Below are 27,773 nucleotides of genomic sequence, written 5' to 3' on the forward strand. Positions count from 1 at the left end.
GTCGCCCAAAGGAAGCATCCTGAGAGGCAAAGGAAACCAATGAATAGAACCTTAAAAAGGTGTGGACAGAAGACCACGTGGCCACCTTGCCAGGCAGAACAGCTGAGGCGCCACAGCGAGCCGCCCACGAGGGGCCAACAGCCCAAGTAGAATAGGTATCAACCAAAACAGAAAGACCTATCCTATGTGTAGGCCCCTGAGACAGTTATACGAAGTCATCTAGCCAATGTCAAATTATTGGCCGGCCATCCTTTCCTGTGAAATCCAAAGACCACAAATAAGGAGTCTGATTTCCTGAAGGAACCTGAACGGATCACATAAATCCGGAGAGGCCGGACCACAGTCAATGAGGACACACCAGCCGAGAGGACTGGTGACTAAAATGTCGGTACCATAAGTTCCAGAACAATATGGAACGTAAAAACCACTTAAGGAAGAGACACTGTGCGAGTGCAACTCACGAGAGAGAGATTCAAATGAAGGTCCCAGGAGGGCACGAAGAACCACTACTAAATCCCAAGGGAGATAAAGGGAGGCATAATCCAGAAAAAACACCCTGAAGGATGAACTGGATACCAGAGAGCGGAGTAATTCCACATCCAAACCATACTGACAGTGCAGAGATCCGCACTCTCAGGAAGGCCAGGCGGAGGTCGAGACCCAAGCCTGCTGCAAGGAATGCCTGAACTTCTGAAAATCCTAATCACCGGAGAATCGTAGCGACAGGTACGATACCATAAGAATTATGTATGCCACAGTCTGTGGTAGATCCCAGCAAAAGCCGGCCTATGCGCTCTAAACATTTCAAAGATGACAGAGCTAGGGAAGCCTTAGGACCACAGTAGGGATGCAGTCAAAGACAAACGATCCAGGTCCAAGGAAAAACAAGGACCCTGAGACAACAGGTCCGGATAGTGAAGCAGCAGAAACGGAGCATCGATGGGGAGACTACGAAAATCCATGTACCAGTGACATCTGGAACGATCTGGAGCCACCAGAAGGAAAGCCCCTCGGTCTCGAATGAAACTTCCAAAGACCTCAAGGAAGAAGCGAGACCAGAGGACACAGGTACACAAAGTGGAAGGACCACAAAGAGTCACTGAAGGTTGCTTCAGTACCTCTAGTGCTGGACTCTAACACCGGTAGTGAGGGATAGAGTCAGAAGGCCATGAGGATCACCTCAGGAAGGCCCCCTCTGCTCACTAGGAGTTGAAACCTCTCATGGAAAAGAGACTAGTCCCCGGGATGCACGTCGTGATGCCTGAGGAAGCCCGCTTCCCAATGGAGAGCTCCCGGAATGAACAGTGCAGAGATGGCCAGGAGGAGACCCTCGGACTATGTCAGAATGTGTGACATTCCTGCCATTGCTACCAAACGACCAGTGTCTACTAGATGGAAGCCACTGTTGTGACACTGTCGAACTGAACCTTTTCAGGTTTTACTGTGAAATATGTGTTAGGCCAGAGCGAAGGCCCAAGACCGCCTAAAGTTCCAACAAGTTAATTGGCAAGGTGGAATCGACAGACGTCCAACTGCCCCGAAACGAATGCGGACCAGACACTGTCCGTAGCAAAGAATACCCTGGACGAGATGGCCATAGCCACCCGGACAGAGACCGACTCGCCTCCGGAGAGAGCATCATCGTCTGAACAGTGGTCCGATGGGAAAAACTTGTTCCATCTGGAGAGGAGCCAATTATGGAAAGGCCTGGAATGGAACTGGGCATATTCCACCCTTCCAAAAAGGTAGACACTCTGGATTTTCGACCGCGCATTACAGAGTGTAATGACATATGTCGACTGCGTAGACATCCGCGCACTCCTAGTTGAAGAGTGGAGATCTGGCCTTATGCCAGAAGAATTCTCAGATTCTGAGAATCCAGCAGGGCTCCCAGATGAAGTAAACTCTGTGAGGGATGCAGGGAGGACTTTTTCCCCTTTGATTAATCATCTGTGCTGTTAAGAAGCCACGGTTATCCTGACATGGCTGTAAAGTACCTTGGTGATCCTGCTAAGAGCAGGAGGCCGTCCAGATACTGGAGCAGTCGGATACACTGAACAGGTGAACTGTCAGAAAATCCATAAAGTTGGTAAACCCCGGTGGGGCTGAGGACAGTCAAAAAGGCAGAGCCCGAAAATTGCAAGTGTTGCTGTGGCACAGCAAACCTGAGCCCATGCTGATGAGAGGGCTCCATATGTACCCGTAGGTACGTGTCCTGAATATTCAGAGATCCCCAGGTTCCAAACATCGGATGATGGAGCATGGTGGACTCCTCCTGAGTCCAGGCACCCTTAGAATCTGATTCAGGGATTTGAGACAGAGGATAGGCAAATGAGGACCAGTCGGCCACTGTTCCAAAAAGAAAGTAGAACAACCAGTCCCTCGCTGAGATAGTGAGGCTGGCCAAACTAGCTCTGCTTACCGCAGACTGTATAGCTTTCTGGATTTGTAAGGCCCTGATCGGATCTGAAGAATGGCCCGTGTAACACCTGTGAGGAGGCCACCTGAGCAATGAGAGGCCTGTCAAAACCGGATAATTGGCGAAGACAGAATCTGTTTGCAATCAGACGCACAATGCAATTCAGTGCTGTTTTCCCCGCATACATACATTTAAAAGCAATGGTCCCGTAACGCAAAAAGGATAATTATTACTTGGTTTAAACGCAATGTCAGTATATAAAGAAATGTTTTCTGTAACTATGGCTTAGTAAATGACAATTGAACTGTGTTTGGAACCGTACTGATCGACTCTGTTTCCACAGCGTTCCGGTGACATCAATATGAAGATCAGAACATGCGGCTATGAAATATGAATGTTAGAGAGAATATCTATTTGAAATGTTGTTTTCCATAGCAGCTTAGATTTGCAGGTGGGGGATACAAAAGGAGGTTGGAGACCTTTTGTATCCATTTGGAATTGTCCAATAAATGCCCTGTAACAGATTTCTAACCTTTACCAAAAGACAATAACATGGTGTAGGCCTGTTTACATTTTTGTCCAAAGGACTGGTTATTCCAGTCTAATCAATAGAGCTAGCTAGCTGAGAGTAGAATCTAATTAGCAGTAGTCTCAGGTAACCAAGGGGATGCTCCCTTTCTGGTGACCTCACAGGTAAAAGGGGGTGGGAACCATAGCATGCACACACTTGGAGAAACAGACTGGGACACACTAGCAGATTTTGGAAGGAAGAGAGAGGTGGACTCCCTGACAAGACAACGGAAGAATGGGTCTCAGTTCCTCTGGGTTATAGCTGAGTATAAAATGTGCAATATTTAGCCTATTTGGGTGTCTGTAGCTATGTTTGGTGTTAATCTGTTATTAGCTTAGCATGGTGTGTGGTTTGTAGTTTTCTAAGGATATTCATGGGTCTGTGTTGGCATGCAGTGGATGATGTGTTGTCTGGTCTGTGCTTTTCATCTGCACTGTAGGGTACAGTGGTCTGTTGTCAGCATGCAGGAAAGGGATTGATTGTGGAATTGTTGTGATATTTGTGAATGATTGATGCTGGTTGATTGAGATCCTCTGGTGTGTTCTGTGTTAGGGCCTTGCCATGTGTTCTGTGTTTGCCTTCCCATTTGTGAATGATTGATGCTGGTTGATTGAGATGCCATGTGCTTGAACGGTATCTCTGCTTGGGAGAGATGAGCTTTGTGTGTGCTGTATACTCATGAATGTGATCATAGGGTGGTGTCAGTGTTGTATCGTGGAGGTTGAATTGATGGCAGCTTTGAATGGTCTTGGGTGGTTGCCGTGTGGTGTTGTGTGAGTCAGATGGGTATGTTGTCTGCGGTTTGTTGGAGATGGCTTGCCTCCATGTGGGGTGAACAAGGGAAATTGTGATTCTGCCCAGTTGTGGTGTTGTGTGGGTCAGATAGGTATATTGTCTTTGTTGTGGTTGTGGTCATTGATGGATGATTTGCGGAGTTGCAGCTTGGTGCAGGATGGAGTTTGCCTAGGGATCATGAGGCTTGCAAACAAAGGAAAAACATGTGCTTCGGCCCTTCCCCCTCCCCACGGTCTAGTGACTACTGGATGAGGTCTGTAGTAGGATGGTATTGTTGTATATTGGAATCAGCTTGTGTGGTACATGTTGGAATATTAAATGGTGCAGTGTTTGCCTGATGTGTTGGCATATGATATCCAGCGTGCATATTTAATTAACTATGGCATTATGGGAGATTTCAATGAGGTAGCTTCATAATGGAGTTTGTTTGTAGACCATGCGGTTTGGACAATAGGGCAGGAAGCATTCCCAACCCCCCCTCACACACAAACAAACACACACACACACCATCACCAGCCATCTTGAACATGTGCTCTCAGCAGACATTGATATATCTCTCATTGTATTTTAATGTGTCTCTCTCTCTCTCTCTCTCTCTCATTGTATTTTGATCTTTAATAACCGTTTCATGTATTTTAACTGTACCTTATGACCTAATGTTTGTACAATTTATTTGCGCTCATTATTAGATCATAGCGTTGTAACATCTGTACTTTTACCTGAATAATAATCTTTAGCGCTTCGAACCGCTATTCAACTGTCTTGGTATTTCATTAATGGTATAATCAAAATAGCGACATCTTGTGGTTTTAGAAGGTACAGGCAGGTTTTGTCTTAGAGGTTCTAGGCAGGTGAATCTTAGAGGTTTATAGGCAGGAATGTATTAAAAGGTATTTACAAATTTAACAGGCCGTACCCGTGAGAAATTACAACTCCTACCCAAGCATCCGTGGTGACTTGACACCAGCACTGGGTGAACTGAGAAAGTCGGTATCTCACTCTGGAATCCCCCAGATGTAGACCTGTCTCGTCAGGCTGAAGGTTTATCCTTAGGCTTAGAAGCAGGGTTGTCTGGGTCCAGGTCTGCTCGGTACTGTATATGGTGGCCCTCGTGGAGGCCGACAGCCTAGGAAAAAACAGGCCTTTAGGCTGACCTTGAGGACAAAAAGACTTAACAGATTTAGTCCGATTGTAGTGGGAGTAGCTAAAGACTATATCTTCCCATTAGTGATACTGCCAATGATGCAACAATCTTGTCAAGGTCGGAACCAAACAAGATCTTCCCTGTAGATGGTATCTGCACCTCTGCTTTCCCAGAGCGCAGCTATAGGGTATTGCGGCGGATACAGGCGCAGCCGAAACCCTGAAGGTTAGAAGACTGGCATCCAATGTAGGTATTCCCACATATGACAACTGCATATCCTATGTGAGCGGCAAAAGACATTTGAACCCCAGACGCGTTGGAGGGGAAAAACGTTACAAATGCATCAGCCCAGTATGCAATAGCATTAACCAACCATGCGATGGCCATGGTAGGACAGGCAACCGCCCCTGAAAGCGAGTATATTGATTTCAGGCAAAGTTACCACCAACGGATCCATAAAATCCATCCAGGCCGGAATGGGAGGCGTATTAACGCCTGTAATCAGACGATTAACATGCAACTCCACCCCAGGAGGTGATTTCTATTACTTGTGAAGACCCTCAGGGAATGGGAAACAGGAGGCTTTTGTGACCCCTCGTATCTGGCGACAGCCAGACTCCCGCCATGAGATCCACCCGCAAGAAGAAATGGGGAATGTATGATACATGTGCAGGATCGACATTCTCTATAACCAGAATGGACCTGGCAACCAGCCCCAAAGCAGGGATAATAATAATACTTGAAATCGGCTCCCCCCATGTAAGAGGAAAAGAGCCCGATACATCATCCAGTTCACGGCAAAGCCAACTGGGAAGTAATCACAGGGCGTATATCACGCCATCTTGTATTTCGTAGAAAACGACATCCACCCAGGGTGGCTGTTGTGGTAATCCCTGCAACGGGAATGACAGACCGTTGTGGTACCAGAGGTAATTCATGTACTGTGAAAAACCCGGCAGGGAGCGATAGTCTGTGACACAGGGGCAAAGTGCAAGAAATTGCGAGATACCCTGAGATGAAAAGGGCAGCATGGTGAAGTAACCCCAAGTGAGTTACGACTATGGGCCCGCCCGGCGATCCGCAGTGGAGAGGATCCTGAGAAACAAACCGCCCAAGGGGGTCGTGAAAGGGGCCGGCACCAGATGGCGCCGCATACATAACCTTTCTGAGGCAAATCCTCCGCACTAATACCTGCAGCACATGACTTGCAGGATAGCAAAAATGGGTGCAGTATCGCGCTCTATCTCCTGGTCAGACATATCTGACTAACCATCTTGGCGGAAATATTAAGCAGCACCATACCGGTCCTGACTGACGCTAAGATTAGCTGCAGGGACCCATTATCAGCGTATGCAACACACAGTTCCACCTAAAATATGGCAACGTGCAGCACGCAACAGTATGTGACAAACCTCACAAATATTGACAAGTATATATATGTGAGGTCTCAGAACCACCCTAGGTACAGCTGTATTAGGGCAGATAGAAAGAAAAGGGATAGATATAAACTGACAGGTGAGATAATAAAGCAGAGAGTCAGCACTAGCATAAGTCACATACAATGCAGATATATACACACACATTTTATATATATTGTGATAGGATCACTGGTAAAGTGGTCTGTGGCAGGTACATTTGTCCCAGATTCCTGTCTTTTGTGTTTTAAACCCCCAGGAGAAAGTCTGCAGTGTACTGTAGCAGGCTTGAGTTTCGGCTTTTTGAAAAGCCGGTTTGGGACCTGGGGGTTGTGGGTGAGAGGAGAGGGAGGGCTCCACCCACGGCCACTCCAGGTTTTGGTTCTCGCAGCCTGGTAACAGGCTTGTTAGTTTTCCACCTGAGTGTGGCCAATATAAGCCTAGTGTGTTTAGGGCTGAGTGTCTCACCTGGGAGAGCAGGCAGGGAGTTTGCTCAGAGACACTTGGAAAACCTATCTGTGAGTACTGTGCTGTGCTTTGTTGCCGGCGAGGGCATTAGGCCCTGCCAGGTTCTGGTAGTGAGGGAACTACCTGTGAAGTTAGTGCCCCGACAGGGCTAGGATTTACGTTTATGTTTTCTTTATGTTATTTCTGACATTGCACAATAAAGACTGGCGCCGACCAGCTTGTACTCGCTTCCAGACTGGTGTGCTGCTTCCCTGCTGCTGTGTGTGTGTGTAAGGAAGGAGTTCTCTACCCAGGAGAGGGACCCCCTAATCTGACTGTGTCACAATATATATATATATATATATATATATATATATATATATATATATATATATATATATATATAGAGAGAGAGAGAGAGAGAGAGAGAGAGAGAGAGAGAGAGAGAGAGAGAGAGAGAGAGAGAGAGAGAGAGAGAGAGAGAGAGAGAGAGAGAGAGAGAGAGAGACACACACACAAACACATGAACATGATATATAATATATTGCAAGAAGTCGCTACATTCAACTTACCCAGAGTCAGTGTCTGGGAAGGCTACAGCGCTGTATGCACTGACCTGATGGTGAGGTACGCAGGAGGACTGGGCTCACTGCCATCTCCGGAGATTTCTGCTGCACCAGAGAGATAAAATGGCCGCCTGGAGACCTCAGAAGAAGTGTGGCCCGCGGAGGAAGCAGCTCAGCGACGCCAGACTATAGATACTGAAAGGCGCGCTGAGGGGAGGAGCCGCTGTAACAGGGAAGGCTTCCTCCCCTGGCCGGCTATTAACCCACCGGGACGCCGGGACCCAGCGCCGATCGTTAAGTCCCTGTGGACACGCGGGGTATGGGGGGGGGGCCCGCCGCCACTGCCGGCGCCTCCGATCTGTCCCCAGAGACCGGAGGCATCGGACTGCATTTGGAAATGTGCGGATCACCGTCGATCCGGCAGCAGTCCTGGCGCCCACAGAGTCCGGCTACTACAGACTCTGGGGTCCCGCTGAGATCCCCAGATTCCGTATTGCGCAGTTACTAGAATGCACTCAATGGAGGACGATGTGCTGGAGAACATTGCAATTACCATGGCCACCATTCTTATCTTCTTTTCGTCATTCTTTTCCACTTGCACCAAGAGACAAACATTGTAGTCATTTTTGGAAGATAGAGGTCTTCAAGCCCTGATCATGGTCTGGATAACATGGCGAAAAAACTCCCGGAGGATCACGGTTTCAACAGTAAACCATTAAAGCCAGTTGAGCAAAGTTTGGATGGAAGAAGGGACACTGACCAAGGACCCATCATTGTGTTCAGTAGGACTCCCCTAGTATCCCTGGTTCTTGCTCCATTAAGCTGAACCTTGTGATTCAGCTGAGAAGCCATCAGACCCCACCGTTTTACCAGTTGACCAAACACCTCTTCGGTTAGAGACCACTCCTTGCTGGGATGAACAGCAAGTCATCTGACAACCACTTCCCATAGCTTTAGTAGGCGGCCAGGTGATGGTCGCGACCATCGGGCTTGCGGCGAGAACCTTGTGGTAGGGTCTCTAATAGAGCAGGAAGCTCACTACTGACATCACGAGTGATGTCAGTAGGACGCCCACAAACGGCAGGCGTTCCATCAGGAACACCTCCTTTTGTCCAACCACCCCCCCTCCCAGTCTACAAAATGGGGCGAGCTATCGATCAACATAGACAGCCTCCCCGTTTTGCTGCGGCCCCGGAGCAAGTGAATTTCTCGCTCGCTCCGGGACTTGCGCACACGCGTGGCGGCCACCGCGCATGCGCACTGGGCCACCATCAACCCACTTGCGAGCGCTATGCGCTCACAAGCGGGTCTGAATCAGGCACTAAGTGCACTTGGTCCCCACAATAGTACAGGTCAGACATCCATGCGCTGGGAACTGAAGATCTCCCGGAGAACTCGCTCAGTAATGTGCGTCATGTGAAATACAAGAATAAAACGCCAAAGCTGCTCCCACAGCTTATATGAAAACAGCGCCTCTCCAAGGGCACATAGGCGAAACTGGATTCCTATTGGCTCTGTAGGGGCTGATGAGATGCGCAGGGGAGGGGCTTGGTTACAAATAAGTGTAGTTCGATGTGGACCCCTAAGGAGCCTCTTTGCTCACATTCAGCCAGTGCACCCTGGTAAGCGTCTGCACTCACCTCATCTCTGCTGCTGTCAGGTGATGGCTCGTCCTCCTCCGGCTCATCCTCCTCCGGCTCATCCTCCTCCTCCGCATATACCATTTCCTCTAATCTCCTCTCCTCGTCTCTCCGCTTCTCCAGTTTCCTCAGTGTCTCAGCCATCACCTCTAACTTCTAATGGACAGAGAAAAGGATTCTGGGACATTTCATACAGGAAGGTTATTCCGTGTTGTGCATTCACTTGAATGATCAGATTGAAGCTTCTGACCCAGGAGCCTCCATGGTTTAGTCTGTACAGAAATCTAATCAAGATCCATGATACTTATGAAATGATTGGAGTCTAAGGGCCTGATTTAGAGCCGGATGCACAGAACGAGCGCCAGCTCTGAATCAGGGCGTTTGTTTTTGTTTTTTTGCGGCCTCATGGCCGCTCGCATAGCTCTGGGTTACCACACACAGCTTATGCGAGCGGACATGATGATGGTCGCGATGGTCAAGACCATCGCGACCATCGGACTTGCGATGAGACCCTTGCGGTAGGGTCTCGTTGCCGCAAGCCCCAGAGTGCTTTTGGCTCTAACAGAGCCAAAATCACTCCCACTGACATCACTTGTGATGTCAGTGGGGCCAGCCCCAGGTGGTAGGCGTTCCCATGGGAACGCCTCCGTCTGGGCAGCCACGCCCCCGGCCCGCCCACCAAAGGGGGCGTGCTGTCACTCAACGTCGACAGCATGCCCCCTTTGGTACGAGACCCAGAGCGACGGCTTGCCCGTCGCTATCCGGGTCTCGCGCATGAGCACGACGGAGCCGGCTCCCTCGTGCGCATGCGTACTGTGCCACAATCGACCCGCTTGCGAGCGCATAGCGCTCGGGAGCGGGTCTGAATCAGGCCCTAAGGACGGAGGCCGCGTCCTCCATTCTGTCCTCTGCCTCCTGCTATTGTACTTTACATTTCTGATTTTCCTTGGGTTCTGTTACCGGAGTCTATTCGGGGCAGATACCTTCTTCCTTCTCCTTTCCAGTCTCCTCTCTCTTTTCATTTCCTTTCTCCTTCCATATATCAAGGGAGCGAGTTCCTCCTCTTCCTCCAACCTGTTCTCTAAATCGTCGCCCAGAGAGGCCTGATGGACAGAGAAAAGGATTCTGGGACATTTCATACAAACAGGTTATTCTGTATTGCGCAGTCACTGAAATGCACTCAATGGAGGACACTGCGCTGGAGAACATTGCAATTACCATGGCCACCATTCTTATCTTCTGTTCATCATACTTCCTCTGTTCTGTCACCAGTTTCTTCCGTAACTTCGCCCTCACCCTCTGAAAAACAGAAGTCAATATTTCTCACCCTGGTAGATCCCGGTTACCTCCACGCCCTGCCACCGGAGCCCTCACTGGATCAGATTCATGGGGCTCCATACAATTAGGTGCGAAGGGGACAGGGTGCCGTTGCTATGGCATAAAAATACTGGAAAGGCGCCGCAATTCTCCCCACTCGTGGCCCAAACTCATACGGGGCTCATAAATATTTGCTTGCAGCCCTTTGGGGCTGCAAACTAAAATCTGCGAGTCCAGCGGTACCGTTTGTGCGAAATACAGCTGCACTTACACACGAGTAATTCACACCCAATTGGATGGAGCCCATTAAATCAGTTTTTGCATCCAGTGGGCACTGTCAGGGGTCAGATTGAAGCTTCTAACAGAGGAGGGTTCAGTGTGTACAGAAATCTAATCAAGATCCATGATACTTATGAAATGATTGTAGTCTAAGAACGGAGGCTGCCGCGGCCTCCATTCTGTCCTCTGCCTCCTGCTATGGTACTTTACATTTCTGATTTTCCTTGGGTTCTGTTACCGGAGTTTGCTCAGGGGCAGATACCTTCATCTTTCTCCTTTCCAGTCTCTCTTCCATTGTCTTTTCCCATTTGCTTTTCCGTTTGAATGGAGCGGGTTCCTCCATTCTTTCCTTCTCTTCATCATACTTCCTCTGTTCTGTCACCAGTTTCTTCAGCAACTTCGCCCTCACCCTCTGAAAAACAGAAGTAAATATTTCTCACCCTGGTAGATCCCGGTTACCTCCACGCCCTGCCACCGGAGCTCTCATTGGATCAGATTCATGGGGCTCCATACAATTAGCTGCGAAGGGGGCAGGGTGCCGTTGCTATGGCCTAGAAATTCAGGCAACGGCGCCGCAATTCTCCCCACTCGTGGCCCGAACTCACACGGGGCTCGTAAATATTTGCTTGCAGCCCCTTTGGGCTGCAAACTAAAATCTGCGACTCCAGCGGTACCGTTTGTGCGAAATACAGCTGCACTTACACACGAGTAATTGGATCGAGCCCATTAAATCAGTTTTTGCCTCCAGTGGGCACTGTCAGGGAGGAAACATTGTATAATTTCCAGGCGACTGGCGCCACATATCCAGCCCAGCGCAGCGCAGATAATACTGACCTTCCGTGGTACCTCCACTATCACAGCAACATTTGTGTGTTTTTTGTGGGATTCTCTATTTTTGTAGAAAGCCAGTTTCTCCTCCACCTGCTTCCGCAGCCTGCTGCCAAACTCACCGGTTGGGGTCTCTGAATAAAAGAGCACATTAGTCACTATGAACATTGGAGGAAATAGTTACCAGCCAAGACCTGAGCCTATAACAATAACCTGCAAACTAGACCATGTCCCCTGGGAACGTCCGCTCTGCTCAGAAAAAGATCATCAACATCATACACGTGGGGAATATACTGATGCCGAAATATATTTACCATCCTGTAAGCACCAGGCGCAGAACAGAGACCCTGCCGATACCAGGCGCAGAACAGAGACCCTATAAGCACCAGGCACAGTACAGAGACCCTATAAGCGCCAGGCACAGTACAGAGACCCTGTAAGCACCAGGCACAGTACAGAGACCCTATAAGCGCCAGGCACAGTACAGAGACCCTGTAAGCACCAGGCACAGTACAGAGACCCTGTAAGCACCAGGCACAGTACAGAGACCCTGTAAGCACCAGGCACAGTACAGAGACCCTGTAAGCACCAGGCACAGTACAGAGACCCTGTAAGCACCAGGCACAGTACAGACACCCTGTAAGCACCAGGCACAGTACAGAGACCCTGTAAGCGCCAGGCACAGTACAGAGACCCTATAAGGGCCAGGCACAGTACAGAAACCCTGAAAGCGCCAAGCACAGTACAGAGACCCTGTAAGCACCAGGCACAGTACAGAGACCCTGTAAGCACCAGGCACAGTACAGAGACCCTGTAAGCACCAGACGCAGAAGAGAGACCCTGTAATCACCAGGCACAGTACAGAAACCCTGTAAGCACCAGGCACAGTACAGAGACCCTGTAAGCACCAGGCACAGTACAGAGACCCTGTAAGCACCAGGCACAGTACAGAGACCCTGTAAGCACCAGGCACAGTACAGAGACCCTGCCAGCACCAGGCGCAGAACAGAGACCCTGCAAGCACCAGGCACAGTACAGAGACCCTGCAAGCACCAGGCGCAGTACAGAGACCCTGCCAGCACCAGGCGCAGAACAGAGACCCTGTAAGCACCAGGCACAGTAGAGAGACCCTATAAGGGCCAGGCACAGTACAGAGACCCTGTAAGCACCAGGCACAGTACAGAGACCCTGTAAGCACCAAGCACAGTACAGAGACCCTGTAAGCACCAGGCACAGTACAGAGACCCTGTAAGCACCAGACACAGTACAGAGACCCTGTAAGCACCAGACACAGTACAGAGACCCTGTAAGCACCAGACACAGTACAGAGACCCTGTAAGCACCAGGCACAGTACAGAGACCCTGTAAGCACCAAACGCAGTACAGAGACTGTCCATGCATAACGTACAGAACAGAGACCCTGTAAGCACCAGGCACAGTACAGAAACCCTGTAAGCACCAGGCACAGTACAGAAACCCTGTAAGCACCAGGCACAGTACAGAAACCCTGTAAGCACCAGGCACAGTACAGAAACCCTGTAAGCACCAGGCACAGTACAGAAACCCTGTAAGCACCAGGCACAGTACAGAGACCCTGTAAGCACCAGGCACAGTACAGAAACCCTGTAAGCACCAGGCACAGTACAGAGACCCTGCCAATACCAGGCGCAGAACAGAGACCCTGTAAGCACCAGGCACAGTACAGAGACCCTGTAAGCACCAGGCACAGTACAGAGACCATGTAAGCACCAGGCACAGTACAGAGACCCTGTAAGCACCAGGCACAGTACAGAGACCCTGTAAGCACCAGGCACAGTACAGAGACCCTGTAAGCACCAGGCGCAGAACAGAGACCCTGTAAGCACCAGGCACAGTAGAGACCCTGTAAGCACCAGGCACAGTACAGAGACCCTGTAAGCACCAGGCACAGTACAGAGACCCTGTAAGCACCAGGCACAGTACAGAGACCCTGTAAGCACCAGGCACAGTACAGAGACCCTGTAAGCACCAGGCACAGTACAGAAACCCTGTAAGCACCAGGCACAGTACAGAGACCCTGCCAATACCAGGCGCAGAACAGAGACCCTGTAAGCACCAGGCACAGTACAGAGACCCTGTAAGCACCAGGCACAGTACAGAGACCATGTAAGCACCAGGCACAGTACAGAGACCCTGTAAGCACCAGGCACAGTACAGAGACCCTGTAAGCACCAGGCACAGTACAGAGACCCTGTAAGCACCAGGCGCAGAACAGAGACCCTGTAAGCACCAGGCACAGTAGAGACCCTGTAAGCACCAGGCACAGTACAGAGACCCTGTAAGCACCAGGCACAGTACAGAGACCCTGTAAGCACCAGGCACAGTACAGAGACCCTGTAAGCACCAGGCACAGTACAGAGACCCTGTAAGCACCAGGCACAGTACAGAGACCCTGTAAGCACCAGGCACAGTACAGAGACCCTGTAAGCACCAGGCACAGTACAGAGACCCTGTAAGCACCAGGCACAGTACAGAGACCCTGTAAGCGCCAGGCACAGTACAGAGACCCTATAAGGGCCAGGCACAGTACAGAAACCCTGAAAGCGCCAAGCACAGTACAGAGACCCTGTAAGCACCAGGCACAGTACAGAGACCCTGTAAGCACCAGGCACAGTACAGAGACCCTGTAAGCACCAGACGCAGAAGAGAGACCCTGTAATCACCAGGCACAGTACAGAAACCCTGTAAGCACCAGGCACAGTACAGAGACCCTGTAAGCACCAGGCACAGTACAGAGACCCTGTAAGCACCAGGCACAGTACAGAGACCCTGTAAGCACCAGGCACAGTACAGAGACCCTGTAAGCACCAGGCACAGTACAGAGACCCTGCCAGCACCAGGCGCAGAACAGAGACCCTGTAAGCACCAGGCACAGTAGAGAGACCCTATAAGGGCCAGGCACAGTACAGAGACCCTGTAAGCACCAGGCACAGTACAGAGACCCTGTAAGCACCAGGCACAGTACAGAGACCCTGTAAGCACCAGGCACAGTACAGAGACCCTGTAAGCACCAGGCACAGTACAGAGACCCTGTAAGCACCAGACACAGTACAGAGACCCTGTAAGCACCAGACACAGTACAGAGACCCTGTAAGCACCAGACACAGTACAGAGACCCTGTAAGCACCAGGCACAGTACAGAGACCCTGTAAGCACCAAACGCAGTACAGAGACTGTCCATGCATAACGTACAGAACAGAGACCCTGTAAGCACCAGGCACAGTACAGAAACCCTGTAAGCACCAGGCACAGTACAGAAACCCTGTAAGCACCAGGCACAGTACAGAAACCCTGTAAGCACCAGGCACAGTACAGAAACCCTGTAAGCACCAGGCACAGTACAGAAACCCTGTAAGCACCAGGCACAGTACAGAGACCCTGTAAGCACCAGGCACAGTACAGAAACCCTGTAAGCACCAGGCACAGTACAGAGACCCTGCCAATACCAGGCGCAGAACAGAGACCCTGTAAGCACCAGGCACAGTACAGAGACCCTGTAAGCACCAGGCACAGTACAGAGACCATGTAAGCACCAGGCACAGTACAGAGACCCTGTAAGCACCAGGCACAGTACAGAGACCCTGTAAGCACCAGGCACAGTACAGAGACCCTGTAAGCACCAGGCGCAGAACAGAGACCCTGTAAGCACCAGGCACAGTAGAGACCCTGTAAGCACCAGGCACAGTACAGAGACCCTGTAAGCACCAGGCACAGTACAGAGACCCTGTAAGCACCAGGCACAGTACAGAGACCCTGTAAGCACCAGGCACAGTACAGAGACCCTGTAAGCACCAGGCACAGTACAGAAACCCTGTAAGCACCAGGCACAGTACAGAGACCCTGCCAATACCAGGCGCAGAACAGAGACCCTGTAAGCACCAGGCACAGTACAGAGACCCTGTAAGCACCAGGCACAGTACAGAGACCATGTAAGCACCAGGCACAGTACAGAGACCCTGTAAGCACCAGGCACAGTACAGAGACCCTGTAAGCACCAGGCACAGTACAGAGACCCTGTAAGCACCAGGCGCAGAACAGAGACCCTGTAAGCACCAGGCACAGTAGAGACCCTGTAAGCACCAGGCACAGTACAGAGACCCTGTAAGCACCAGGCACAGTACAGAGACCCTGTAAGCACCAGGCACAGTACAGAGACCCTGTAAGCACCAGGCACAGTACAGAGACCCTGTAAGCACCAGGCACAGTACAGAGACCCTGTAAGCACCAGGCACAGTACAGAGACCCTGTAAGCACCAGGCACAGTACAGAGACCCTGTAAGCACCAGGCACAGTACAGAGACCCTGTAAGCGCCAGGCACAGTACAGAGACCCTATAAGGGCCAGGCACAGTACAGAAACCCTGAAAGCGCCAAGCACAGTACAGAGACCCTGTAAGCACCAGGCACAGTACAGAGACCCTGTAAGCACCAGGCACAGTACAGAGACCCTGTAAGCACCAGACGCAGAAGAGAGACCCTGTAATCACCAGGCACAGTACAGAAACCCTGTAAGCACCAGGCACAGTACAGAGACCCTGTAAGCACCAGGCACAGTACAGAGACCCTGTAAGCACCAGGCACAGTACAGAGACCCTGTAAGCACCAGGCACAGTACAGAGACCCTGCCAGCACCAGGCGCAGAACAGAGACCCTGCAAGCACCAGGCACAGTACAGAGACCCTGCAAGCACCAGGCGCAGTACAGAGACCCTGCCAGCACCAGGCGCAGAACAGAGACCCTGTAAGCACCAGGCACAGTAGAGAGACCCTATAAGGGCCAGGCACAGTACAGAGACCCTGTAAGCACCAGGCACAGTACAGAGACCCTGTAAGCACCAGGCACAGTACAGAGACCCTGTAAGCACCAGGCACAGTACAGAGACCCTGTAAGCACCAGACACAGTACAGAGACCCTGTAAGCACCAGACACAGTACAGAGACCCTGTAAGCACCAGACACAGTACAGAGACCCTGTAAGCACCAGGCACAGTACAGAGACCCTGTAAGCACCAAACGCAGTACAGAGACTGTCCATGCATAACGTACAGAACAGAGACCCTGTAAGCACCAGGCACAGTACAGAAACCCTGTAAGCACCAGGCACAGTACAGAAACCCTGTAAGCACCAGGCACAGTACAGAAACCCTGTAAGCACCAGGCACAGTACAGAAACCCTGTAAGCACCAGGCACAGTACAGAAACCCTGTAAGCACCAGGCACAGTACAGAGACCCTGTAAGCACCAGGCACAGTACAGAAACCCTGTAAGCACCAGGCACAGTACAGAGACCCTGCCAATACCAGGCGCAGAACAGAGACCCTGTAAGCACCAGGCACAGTACAGAGACCCTGTAAGCACCAGGCACAGTACAGAGACCATGTAAGCACCAGGCACAGTACAGAGACCCTGTAAGCACCAGGCACAGTACAGAGACCCTGTAAGCACCAGGCACAGTACAGAGACCCTGTAAGCACCAGGCGCAGAACAGAGACCCTGTAAGCACCAGGCACAGTAGAGACCCTGTAAGCACCAGGCACAGTACAGAGACCCTGTAAGCACCAGGCACAGTAGAGACCCTGTAAGCACCAGGCACAGTACAGAGACCCTGTAAGCACCAGGCACAGTACAGAGACCCTGTAAGCACCAGGCGCAGTACAGAGACCCTGTAAGCACCAGACGCAGAACAGAGACCCTGTGAGAACCAGGCACAGTACAGAGACCCTGTAAGAACCAGGCACAGTACAGAGACCCTGTAAGCACCAGACGCAGAAGAGAGACCCTGCCAGCACCAGGTGCAGAACAGAGACCCTGTAAACACCAGGCGCAGAACAGAGACCCTGTAAACACCAGGCGCAGTACAGAGACCCTGTAAACACCAGGCGCAGTACAGAGACCCTGCCAATACCAGGCGCAGAACAGAGACCCTGTAAGCACCAGGCACAGTACAGAGACCCTGCCAGCACCAGGCACAGTACAGAAACCCTGTAAGCACCAGGCACAGTACAGAGACCCTGTAAGCACCAGGCACAGTACAGAGACCCTGTTAGCACCAGGCACAGAACAGAGACCCTGTAAACACCAGGCGCAGAACAGAGACCCTGTAAGCACCAGGCACAGTACAGAGACCCTGTAAGCACCAGGCACAGTAGAGACCCTGTAAGCACCAGGCACAGTACAGAGACCCTGTAAGCACCAGGCACAGTACAGAGACCCTGTAAGCACCAGGCACAGTACAGAGACCCTGTAAGCACCAGGCACAGTACAGAGACCCTGTGAGAACCAGGCACAGTACAGAGACCCTGTAAGAACCAGGCACAGTACAGAGACCCTGTAAGCACCAGACGCAGAAGAGAGACCCTGTAATCACCAGGCACAGTACAGAAACCCTGTAAGCACCAGACGCAGAACAGAGACCCTGTAAGCACCAGGCACAGTCACTGGGGTATTCCTGTACAGAACTAGAGATGATTTGAAAGGGTATTACCTGCTACTTTAATATTTCCACTGGTGTGCACCCAAATAGCTTATAGGTGGAGGTGCTACCTCAAATTATTATACACAGACATGAAAACAAAGAAAGGATGAGTGCGCTGTCAGTGCAGAAGATGATCTAAGCTACAAATGATATTCGCCTGTGATTTTATTTAAAACTATGACCTCCTGTATCTAATACATAACTTTAATTTATGCTAATTAGAGAGCTGCAAAGATACATACATATATATAATATATATATATATATATATATATATATATATATATATATATATATACACACACACACACACACATACACATCCTTAAACAAAAGTGGCAGCTGCTGAAATCAATCTGGCAGTATTGTTCAGGTGCATGAAAAGGAGGGGTCATACGAAGTAGAAAAAAGTGGGGGTTTTAACCCCCTATTGTTCCTCAGCACACTGAATTCAGCTTTAAAATCTAATTTTAGGTTGTAAACCCCGTATTCTCTCCAGCTTAACACCGGCTGTGATCTGGTACATCGGCTTATTGTCGAAGGATACGGCGCGTTCCAGGGGATCGTACCATAATTTTAACCCGCCATCCAGCTTATGATGCTCAATTTCAGCGTTGAATGCTTCCAGTAGCGTCTCGATTGATTCATAAATACCGGGTTTAATACACACCCTCGTGTAGTGTGTAGTGGCCTGTGTAGTGTGTAGGGGTCTATGTAGTGTGCAGGGTGTAGTGTGTAGGGGCCTGTGTAGTGTGTAGTGTGTAGGGGCCTGTGTAGTGTGTAGGGTGTAGTGTGTAGGGGCCTGTGTAGTGTGTAGGGGCCTGTGTAGTGTGTAGGGTGTAGTGTGTAGGGGCCTGTGTAGTGTGTAGGGGCCTATGTAGTGTGTAGTGGCATGTGTAGTGTGTAGGGTGTAGTGTGTAGGGGCCTATGTAGTGTGAAGTGTGTAGGGTGTAGTGTGTAGGGGCCTGTGTAGTGTGTAGGGGCCTGTGTAGTGTGTAGGGGCCTATGTAGTGTGTAGGGTGTAGTGTGTAGGGGCCTATGTAGTGTGTAGGGTGAAGTGTATAGGGGCCTGTGTAGTGTGTAGGGGGTAGTGTGTAGGGGCCTGTGTAGTGTGTAGGGGCCTGTGTAATGTGTAGTGTGTAGGGGCCTGTGTAGTGTGTAGGGGCCTATGTAGTGTGTAGGGGCCTGTGTAGTGTGTAGGGGCCTGTGCAGTGTGTAGGGTGTAGTGTGTAGGGGCCTGTGTAGGGTGTAGTGTGTAGTGTGTAGGGTGTAGTGTGTAGGGGCCTGTGTAGAGTGTAGGGTGTAGGGGCCTATGTAGTGTGTAGGGGCCTGTGTAGTGTGTAGGGGCCTATGTAGTGTGTAGTGTGTAGGGGCCTGTGTAGTGTGTAGGGTGTAGGGTGTAGTGTGTAGGGGCCTGTGTAGGGTGTAGTGTGTAGGGGCCTGTGTAGTGTGCAGGGTGTAGGGGCCTGTGTAGTGTGTAGGGGCCTGTGTAGGGTGTAGTGTGTAGGGGCCTGTGTAGTGTGAAGTGGCCTGTGTAGTGTGTAGGGGCCTGTGTAGTGTGTAGTGTGTAGGGGCCTGTGTAGTGTGTAGGGTGTAGGGGCCTGTGTAGAGTGTAGGGGCCTATGTAGTGTGTAGTGGCATGTGTAGTGTGTAGGGTGTAGTGTGTAGGGGCCTGTGTAGTGTGTAGGGTGAAGTGTGTAGGGGCCTATGTAGTGTGTAGGGGCCTGTGTAGTGTGTAGGGTGTAGTGTGTAGGGGCCTGTGTAGTGTGTAGGGGCCTGTGTAGTGTGTAGGGGCCTGTGTAGTGTGTAGTGTGTAGGGGCCTGTGTAGGGGCCTGTGTAGTGTGTAGGGGCCTGTGTAGTGTGTAGTGTGTAGGGATCTGTGCAGTGTGTAGGGGCCTATATAGTGTGTAGTGTGTAGGGGCCTATGTAGTGTGTAGGGGCCTGTGTAGGGTGTAGTGTGTAGGGGCCTATGTAGTGTGTAGGGGCCTGTGTAGTGTGTAGGGTGTAGGGTGTAGTGTGAAGGGGCCTGTGTAGTGTGTAGGGGCCTGTGTAGTGTGTAGGGTGTAGGGGCCTGTGTAGTGTGTAGGGGCCTGTGTAGTGTGTAGGGGCCTGTGTAGTGTGTAGGGGCCTGTGTAGTGTGTAGTGTGTAGGGATCTGTGCAGTGTGTAGGGGCCTATATAGTGTGTAGTGTGTAGGGGCCTATGTAGTGTGTAGGGGCCTGTGTAGGGTGTAGTGTGTAGGGGCCTATGTAGTGTGTAGGGGCCTGTGTAGTGTGTAGGGTGTAGGGTGTAGTGTGAAGGGGCCTGTGTAGTGTGTAGGGGCCTGTGTAGTGTGTAGGGTGTAGGGGCCTGTGTAGTGTGTAGGGGCCTGTGTAGTGTGTAGGGTGTAGTGTGTAGGGGCCTGTGTAGTGTGTAGGGGTCTGTGTAGTGTGTAGGGGCCTGTGTAGGGTGTAGGGGCCTGTGTAGTGTGTAGGGGCCTGTGTAGTGTGTAGGGGCCTGTGCAGTGTGTAGGGTGTAGTGTGTAGGGGCCTGTGTAGTGTGTAGGGGCCTGTGTAGTGTGTAGGGGTCTGTGTAGTGTGTAGGGTGTAGGGGCCTGTGTAGTGTGTAGGGTGTAGTGTGTAGGGTCCTATGTAGTGTGTAGAGTGTAGGGGCCTGTGTAGTGTGTAGGGTGTAGTGTGTAGGGGCCTATGTAGTGTGTAGTGTGTAGGGGCATGTGTAGTGTGTAGGGGCCTGTGTAGTGTGTAGGGTGTAGGGGCCTGTGTAGTGTGTAGGGTGTAGTGTGTAGGGGCCTGTGTAGTGTGTAGGGTGTAGTGTGTAGGGGCCTGTGTAGTGTGTAGTGTGTAGGGTGTAGTGGCCTATGTAGTGTGTAGGGGCATGTGTAGTGTGTAGGGGCCTGTGTAGTGTGTAGGGGCCTATGTAGTGTGTAGGGTGTAGGGGCATGTGTAGTGTGTAGGGTGTAGTGGCCTATGTAGTGTGTAGGGGCCTGAGTAGTGTGTAGGGGCCTGAGTAGTGTGTAGGGTGTAGTGTGTAGGGGCCTGTGTAGTGTGTAGGGTGTAGTGTGTAGGGGCCTGTGTAGTGTGTAGTGTGTAGGGGCCTGTGTAGTGTGTAGTGTGTAGGGGCCTGTGTAGTGTGTAGGGGCCTGTGTAGTGTGTAAGGTGTAGTGTGTAGGGGCCTGTGTAGTGTGTAGTGGCCTGTGTTAGGTGTAGTGTGTAGGGGCCTGTGTAGGGTGTAGTGTGTAGGGGCCTGTGTAGGGTGTAGTGTGTAGGGGCCTGTGTAGTGTGTGTAGGGGCCTGTGTAGTGTGTAGGGTGTAGGGGCCTATGTAGTGTGTAGGGGCCTGTGTAGTGTGTAGTGGCCTGTGTAGTGTGTAGTGTGTAGGGGCCTGTGTAGTGTGTAGTGGCCTGTGTAGTGTGTAGGGGTCTGTGTAGTGTGTAGTGTGTAGGGGCCTGTGTAGGGTGTAGTGTGTAGGGGTCTGTGTAGTGTGTAGGGGTCTGAGTAATGTGTAGGGGCCTGTGTAGGGTGTAGTGTGTAGGGGTCTGTGTAGTGTGTAGGGTTCTGTGTAGTGTGTAGGGGCCTGTGTAGTGTGTAGTGTGTAGGGGTCTGTGTAGTGTGTAGGGGTCTGTGTAGTGTGTAGGGGCCTGTGTAGTGTGTAGGGGTCTGTGTAGTGTGTAGTGTGTAGGGGCCTGTGTAGTGTGTAGTGTGTAGGGGCCTGTGTAGTGTGTAGTGTGTAGGGGCCTGTGTAGTGTGTAATGTGTAGGGGTTTGTGTAGTGTGTAGTGGTCTGTGTAGTGTGTAGGGTCTGTGTAGTGTGTAGGGGCCTGTGTAGTGTGTAGTGTGTAGGGGTCTGTGTAGTGTGTAGGGGCCTGAGTAGGGTGTAGTGTGTAGGGGCCTGTGTAGTGTGTAGGGGCCTGTGTAGTGTGTAGGGGTCTGTGTAGTGTGTAGGGGTCTGTGTAGTGTGTAGGGGTCTGTGTAGTGTGTAGGGGCCTGTGTAGTGTGTAGGGGCCTGTGTAGTGTGTAGGGGCCTGTGTAGTGTGTAGGGGCCTGTGTAGTGTGTAGTGGTCTGTGTAGTGTGTAGGGGCCTGTGTAGTGTGTAGGGGCCTGTGTAGTGTGTAGGGGTCTATGTAGTGTGTAGGGGCCTCTGTAGGGTGTAGTGTGTTGGGGCCTGTGTAGTGTGTAGGGGTCTGTGTAGTGTGTAGGGGTCTGTGTAGTGTGTAGGGGCCTGTGTAATGTGTAGGGGTCTGTGTAGTGTGTAGGGGCCTGTGTAGGGTGTAGTGTGTAGGGGCCTGTATAGTGTGTAGGGGTCTGTGTAGTGTGTATGGGTCTGTGTAGTGTGTATGGGTCTGTGTAGTGTGTAGGGGCCTGTGTAGGGTGTAGTGTGTAGGGGTCTGTGTAGTGTGTAGTGTGTAGGGGCCTGTGTAGTGTGTAGGGGTCTGTGTAGTGTGTAGTGTGTAGGGGTCTGTGTAGTGTGTAGGGGTCTGTGTAGTGTGTAGGGGTCTGTGTAGTGTGTAGTGTGTAGGGGCCTGTGTAGTGTGTAAGGTGTAGTGTGTAGGGGCCTGTGTAGTGTGTAGGGGCCTGTGTAGTGTGTAGTGTGTAGGGGTCTGTGTAGTGTGTAGTGTGTAGGGGCCTGTGTAGTGTGTAAGGTGTAGTGTGTAGGGGCCTGTGTAGTGTGTAAGGTGTAGTGTGTAGTGGCCTGTGTAGTGTGTAGGGGCCTGTGTAGTGTGTAGGGGTCTGTGTAGTGTGTAGGGGTCTGTGTAGTGTGTAGTGTGTAGGGGCCTGTGTAGTGTGTAGTGGCCTGTGTAGTGTGTAGGGACCTGTGTAGTGTGTAGGGGTCTGTGTAATGTGTAGGGGTCTGTGTAGTGTGTAGTGGCCTGTGTAGTGTGTAGGGGCCTGTGTAGTGTGTAGTGTGTAGGGGTCTGTGTAGTGTGTAGGGGCCTGTGTAGTGTGTAGGGGTCTGTGTAGTGTGTAGGGGCCTGTGTAGGGTGTAGTGTGTAGGGGCCTGTGTAGTGTGTAGTGTGTAGGGGTCTGTGTAGTGTGTAGGGGTCTGTGTAGTGTGTAGGGGCCTGTGTAGGGTGTAGAGTGTAGGGGCCTGTGTAGTGTGTAGGGGCCTGTGTAGTGTGTAGTGTGTAGGGGTCTGTGTAGTGTGTAGGGGCCTGTGTAGGGGTCTGTGTAGTGTGTAGGGGTCTGTGTAGTGTGTAGTGTGTAGGGGCCTGTGTAGTGTGTAGGGCTCTGTGTAGTGTGTAGGGGTCTGTGTAGTGTGTAGGGGTCTGTGTAGTGTGTAGTGTGTAGGGGCCTGTGTAGCGTGTAGTGTGTAGGGGTCTGTGTAGTGTGTAGGGGCCTGTGTAGTGTGTAGTGTGTAGGGGTCTGTGTAGTGTGTAGGGGCCTGTGTAGTGTGTAGGGGCCTGTGTAGTGTGTAGGGGCCTGTGTAGTGTGTAGGGGCCTGTGTAGTGTGTAGTGTGTAGGGGTCTGTGTAGTGTGTAGTGTGTAGGGGCCTGTGTAGGGTGTAGTGGCCTGTGTAGTGTGTAGGGGTCTGTGTAGTGTGTAGTGGCCTGTGTAGTGTGTAGGGGTCTGTGTAGTGTGTAGGGGCCTGTGTAGTGTGTAGTGTGTAGGGGCCTGTGTAGTGTGTAGGGGCCTGTGTAGTGTGTAGTGTGTAGGGGTCTGTGTAGTGTGTAGTGGCCTGTGTAGTGTGTAGGGGTCTGTGTAGTGTGTAGTGGCCTGTGTAGTGTGTAGGGGTCTGTGTAGTGTGTAGTGGCCTGTGTAGTGTGTAGTGTGTAGGGGTCTGTGTAGTGTGTAGGGGCCTGTGTAGTGTGTAGGGGCCTGTGTAGTGTGTAGGGGCCTGTGTATTGTGTAGGGGTCTGTGTAGTGTGTAGTCTGTAGGGGTCTGTGTAGTGTGTAGGGGTCTGTGTAGTGTGTAGGGGTCTGTGTAGTGTGTAGTGTGTAGGGGTCTGTGTAGTGTGTAGTGTGTAGGGGTCTGTGTAGTGTGTCGGGGTCTGTGTAGTGTGTAGTGTGTAGGGGTCTGTGTAGTGTGTAGTGTGTAGGGGTCTGTGTAGTGTGTAGGGGTCTGTGTAGTGTGTAGGGGTCTGTGTAGTGTGTAGTGGTCTGTGTAGTGTGTAGGGGTCTGTGTAGTGTGTAGTGTGTAGGGGTCTGTGTAGTGTGTAGTGTGTAGGGGTCTGTGTAGTGTGTAGGGGTCTGTGTAGTGTGTAGGGGTCTGTGTAGTGTGTAGTGTGTAGGGGTCTGTGTAGTGTGTAGTGTGTAGGGGTCTGTGTAGTGTGTAGTGTGTAGGGGTCTGTGTAGTGTGTAGGGGCCTGTGTAGTGTGTAGTATGTAGTGTGTAGGGGTCTGTGTAGTGTGTAGGGGTCTGTGTAGTGTGTAGGGGTCTGTGTAGTGTGTAGTGTGTAGGGGTCTGTGTAGTGTGTAGGGTGTAGTGTGTAGGGGTCTGTGTAGTGTGTAGTGTGTAGGGGTCTGTGTAGTGTGTAGTGTGTAGGGGTCTGTGTAGTGTGTAGTGTGTAGGGGTCTGTGTAGTGTGTAGGGGCCTGTGTAGTGTGTAGTATGTAGTGTGTAGTGTGTAGGGGTCTGTGTAGTGTGTAGTGTGTAGAAACTGAAATCTCCTGCATAAGGCTCTTCAGCGCTGCAGGGAGCAGTCCCCATATTAATTAACGGGGACTACGGTCTGACCCCCTATGCTGGAATCGGCATAATTTACCGCCGGACGCTTGGCCGGCGGTTCTAATCCCGACAGCGGCATCCCGGCAGAAGTGGAAGTCCCGATCGTCCTAAAAGGTAAGTATCGCTAACCTAATCCCCCCCTAACCCTCCCTTAGGGGTGCCTAACCCTAACCTCCTCCCCAAGTGCCTAACCCTAACCCCCCCCCCAAGTGCCTAACCCTAGCCCCCCCCAAGTGCCTAACCCTAACCCCTCCCCAAGTGCCTAACCCTAACCCCCCAAGTGCCTAACCCTAACCCCCCCCCAAGTGCCTAACCCTAACCCCCCCCAAGTGCCTAACCCTAACCCCCCCAAGTGCCTAACCCTAACCCCCCCCAAGTGCCTAACCCTAACCCCCCCCAAGTGCCTAACCCTAACCCCCCCAAGTGCCTAACCCTAACCCCCCCCCAAATGCCTGACCCTAACCTCCCCCCCAAGTGCCTAACCCTAACCTCCCCAAGTGCCTAACCCTAACCTCCCCCCCCCGGGAGCCCTAAACCTAACCCTCCCTGGGGGGGTGCCTAACCCCCCCTTCCCCTAGCCCAACTCTAACCTCCCAGGGGGGTGCCTAACCTTAAGTCCCCCCCGGGAGCCCTAAACCTAACCCTCCACCCCAGCGGCTATCGCGCCTGGCGTACCTTCGATCTGGATGCCGGGCGTCGGGTTCCCGGCGTAGGTCTAATGACAGGCGTCAGCATCTAGACGCCTGTCTTTAGACCTGTGCCGGGATTAGACAGTCGGGAAGCCAATGGTCGGGATTAGGTCTGTCGGCTTCCCCCTATGTTACCCGCTTTAGGCCTACGGAGGCAAACTCACATGAGAGAGATCTTACCATCCCTCTCCCGCAGCCTGCGACCGGCTCCGGTAACTGACACTGCGCATTGTCACAAATTTAGGAGCCATCTTTTGAAAATGTGGAAGACTTCTTGGCTGTGACTGGGATTTAACTCGCGGGGACAGCGGGATGTGGCGATTGCATGGCATTAACTGACCTTGTATGCACAGAATATATAGAACATTTATTTTCAAATAAAAAATATCAGCGTAAGATAACAGTATCTTTCTAGGTCATTTTACTATTTTAATTTATACGTAATAAAGTATCTAAAATACTGTGCATTAAAAGATTGATGTTAAAACTAAAATATTTTTCTAAGATATGTTTTATGTAAATAATGATATTAATGATTAACAGTAAAGTACTTATGGCTAAGCATGTGTTAATAAATTAGTAGGTATTGGAAAAAATTAGAGTTATGTAAGAACTTACCTTTGTTAACTCTCTTTCTTCGAAGTCCATAGGGTCCACAGGGAGACCTTGGGGTGTAGGTGGTGGATGGAATCCGGGCACCACGCAGGTTAAGCTTTTAGCTCCCACGATGCACTGGGTCCACTCTCCCTATATCCCGCCCCGAGCCAGAGTTAACTCAGTTCATTACAAGCCAAAGGCCGGAGCAGGACAAGAGAGAAGGAAGTCTGGTACACACAGGAACCACACTCTCACAGAGAAGGAGACAGAAAATCGTCGACCAGAACAAAGCCCATCTGAAGTCAGGTGCGTCACGGTGGGTGCCCTGTGGACCCTATGGGCTTCGAAGAAAGAGAGTTAACAAAGGTAAGTTCTTACATAACTCTCATTTTCTTCTTCAGAGTCCATAGGCTCCGCAATGAGACTTTGCGGATGTCCCAAAGCAGTCCTTTTAAGGGTGGGGACGCTCCAGCGCTGAGAGGAGAATCCGGCGCCCAAAGGAAGCATCCTGAGAGGCGAAGGTATCGAAGGCATAGAACCGCAAGAAAGGTCTTGACAGAGGACCACGTGGTCGCCTTACAAAGTTTAACAGCCAAGGCGCCACGGCGTGCTGCCCTTGAGGGACCCACAGATTAGTAGTAACATAAGCCGCAACAGGAAGGCCTGTCTACGTAATAGCCTCTGAGGTAGTCAAAGCCATCTAGCCAATGGTTTGTTTATTGGCTGGTCATCCCTTCTTGTGAGATCCATATAGCACAAATAAGGGAGTCTGAGTTCCGAAGGGAAGTGGTACGGTCCACATAAATCCTGAGGGCATGGACCACATCCAAAGAGGCCTCACCTGCAGAGAGGTCTGGAGACTGAAAGGCCGGGACTACAATTTCCTCATTAATGTGTAAACTAGAAACAACCTTCGGAAGGAAACCAGGGTGAGTCTGAAGCACCGCCCTGTCCTGATGAAATATCAAAAATGAGGAGCGACAGTAGAGTGCTCCCAAGTCTGACACCTCCTTGCTGGCAGAAGCAATGGCCCAGAATAAAGAGTCTTCGCTGTTAACCACTTGAGTTACACTTATGCCAAGGGTTCAAATGGAGGGCCTTGGAGTGCCCGAAGAGCTACAGCCAAGCCCCAAGGAGCCACTGGGGGGACAAAGGGAGGCTGAATCCGGAGGACACCCTGGAGGAAAGTGCAGACATCCGGTAGAGAAGCAATCTTTCGTTGGAACCGTATTGAAAGAGCAGAGAGATGCTCAGTGAGGCTAGGCGGAGACCAAGGTCCAATTCCGCTTGAAGGAAGGCAAGAACTCTGGAAATCCGAAACACCTGGGGACCGACACCATTGAAAATATGTATGCCACACTCTGTGGTAGATCCGAGCAGAGGCTGGATTACGCGCTCTAAGCATAGTATTAACTAGAGAGCTGGAGAATCCTTTGAACCATAGGAGGTATGTCTCAAGAGCCACGCCGTCAAAGACAGACGACCCAGATCCAGGTAAAGGCAAGGACCCCGGAGACAACAGGTCCGGACGTTGAGGCAACAGCAATGGAGTGTCGATGGAGAGACTCTGAAGATCTGCACCAGCAGGACAGTGCCTCCATCTTGTTTCAACTTCCGAAGAACTCGAAGAAGACTGGAGGAAACAGGTACGCAAACTGGAAGGTCCACTTTGCTGACAGAGCGTCTACAAAGATTGCCTCGGCATTGCTTGTTCTGGAGACCATTCCCCGGGATGCACGTCGTGACTGCTGAAAAAGTCCGCTTTCCAATTGAGAACTCCCGGTATGAACACTGCCGAAATGGCAGGGAGAAGACCTTCTGCCCATGTCGGATGCAGAACACCTCTGTCATTGCTGCCTGACTTTGAGTTCCTCCTTGATGGTTGATGTAATCCA

The 27,773-nt window shown here is 51.3% G+C and overlaps 1 protein-coding gene and 1 non-coding gene across 2 annotated transcripts in view; both read right to left on the reverse strand.

Moving 5' to 3' along the window:
• LOC148501709 (uncharacterized) overlaps window positions 1-27,773 on the reverse strand; it is a 288,055-nt gene that overhangs the window by 122,376 nt on the left and 137,906 nt on the right. Inside the window, exons 10-14 of the mRNA XM_088450064.1 lie at window positions 11,428-11,555; window positions 10,856-11,005; window positions 10,216-10,296; window positions 9,981-10,100; window positions 8,998-9,153 (exon numbers count right to left, since the gene is read on the reverse strand). Of these exons, the coding sequence (XP_088306190.1) occupies window positions 8,998-9,153; window positions 9,981-10,100; window positions 10,216-10,296; window positions 10,856-11,005; window positions 11,428-11,555 (635 nt within the window). The remainder of the gene's footprint in view (window positions 1-8,997; window positions 9,154-9,980; window positions 10,101-10,215; window positions 10,297-10,855; window positions 11,006-11,427; window positions 11,556-27,773) is intronic.
• LOC148501711 (small nucleolar RNA SNORD57) lies at window positions 11,308-11,378 on the reverse strand. The gene has a single exon (XR_015870029.1). It is a non-coding gene; the product is annotated as a small nucleolar RNA SNORD57 (small nucleolar RNA).

This window comes from Taudactylus pleione, unplaced genomic scaffold (assembly GCF_031769625.1).
Source record: "Taudactylus pleione unplaced genomic scaffold, aTauple2 ptg000505l, whole genome shotgun sequence".
Taxonomy (NCBI): domain Eukaryota; kingdom Metazoa; phylum Chordata; class Amphibia; order Anura; family Myobatrachidae; genus Taudactylus; species Taudactylus pleione.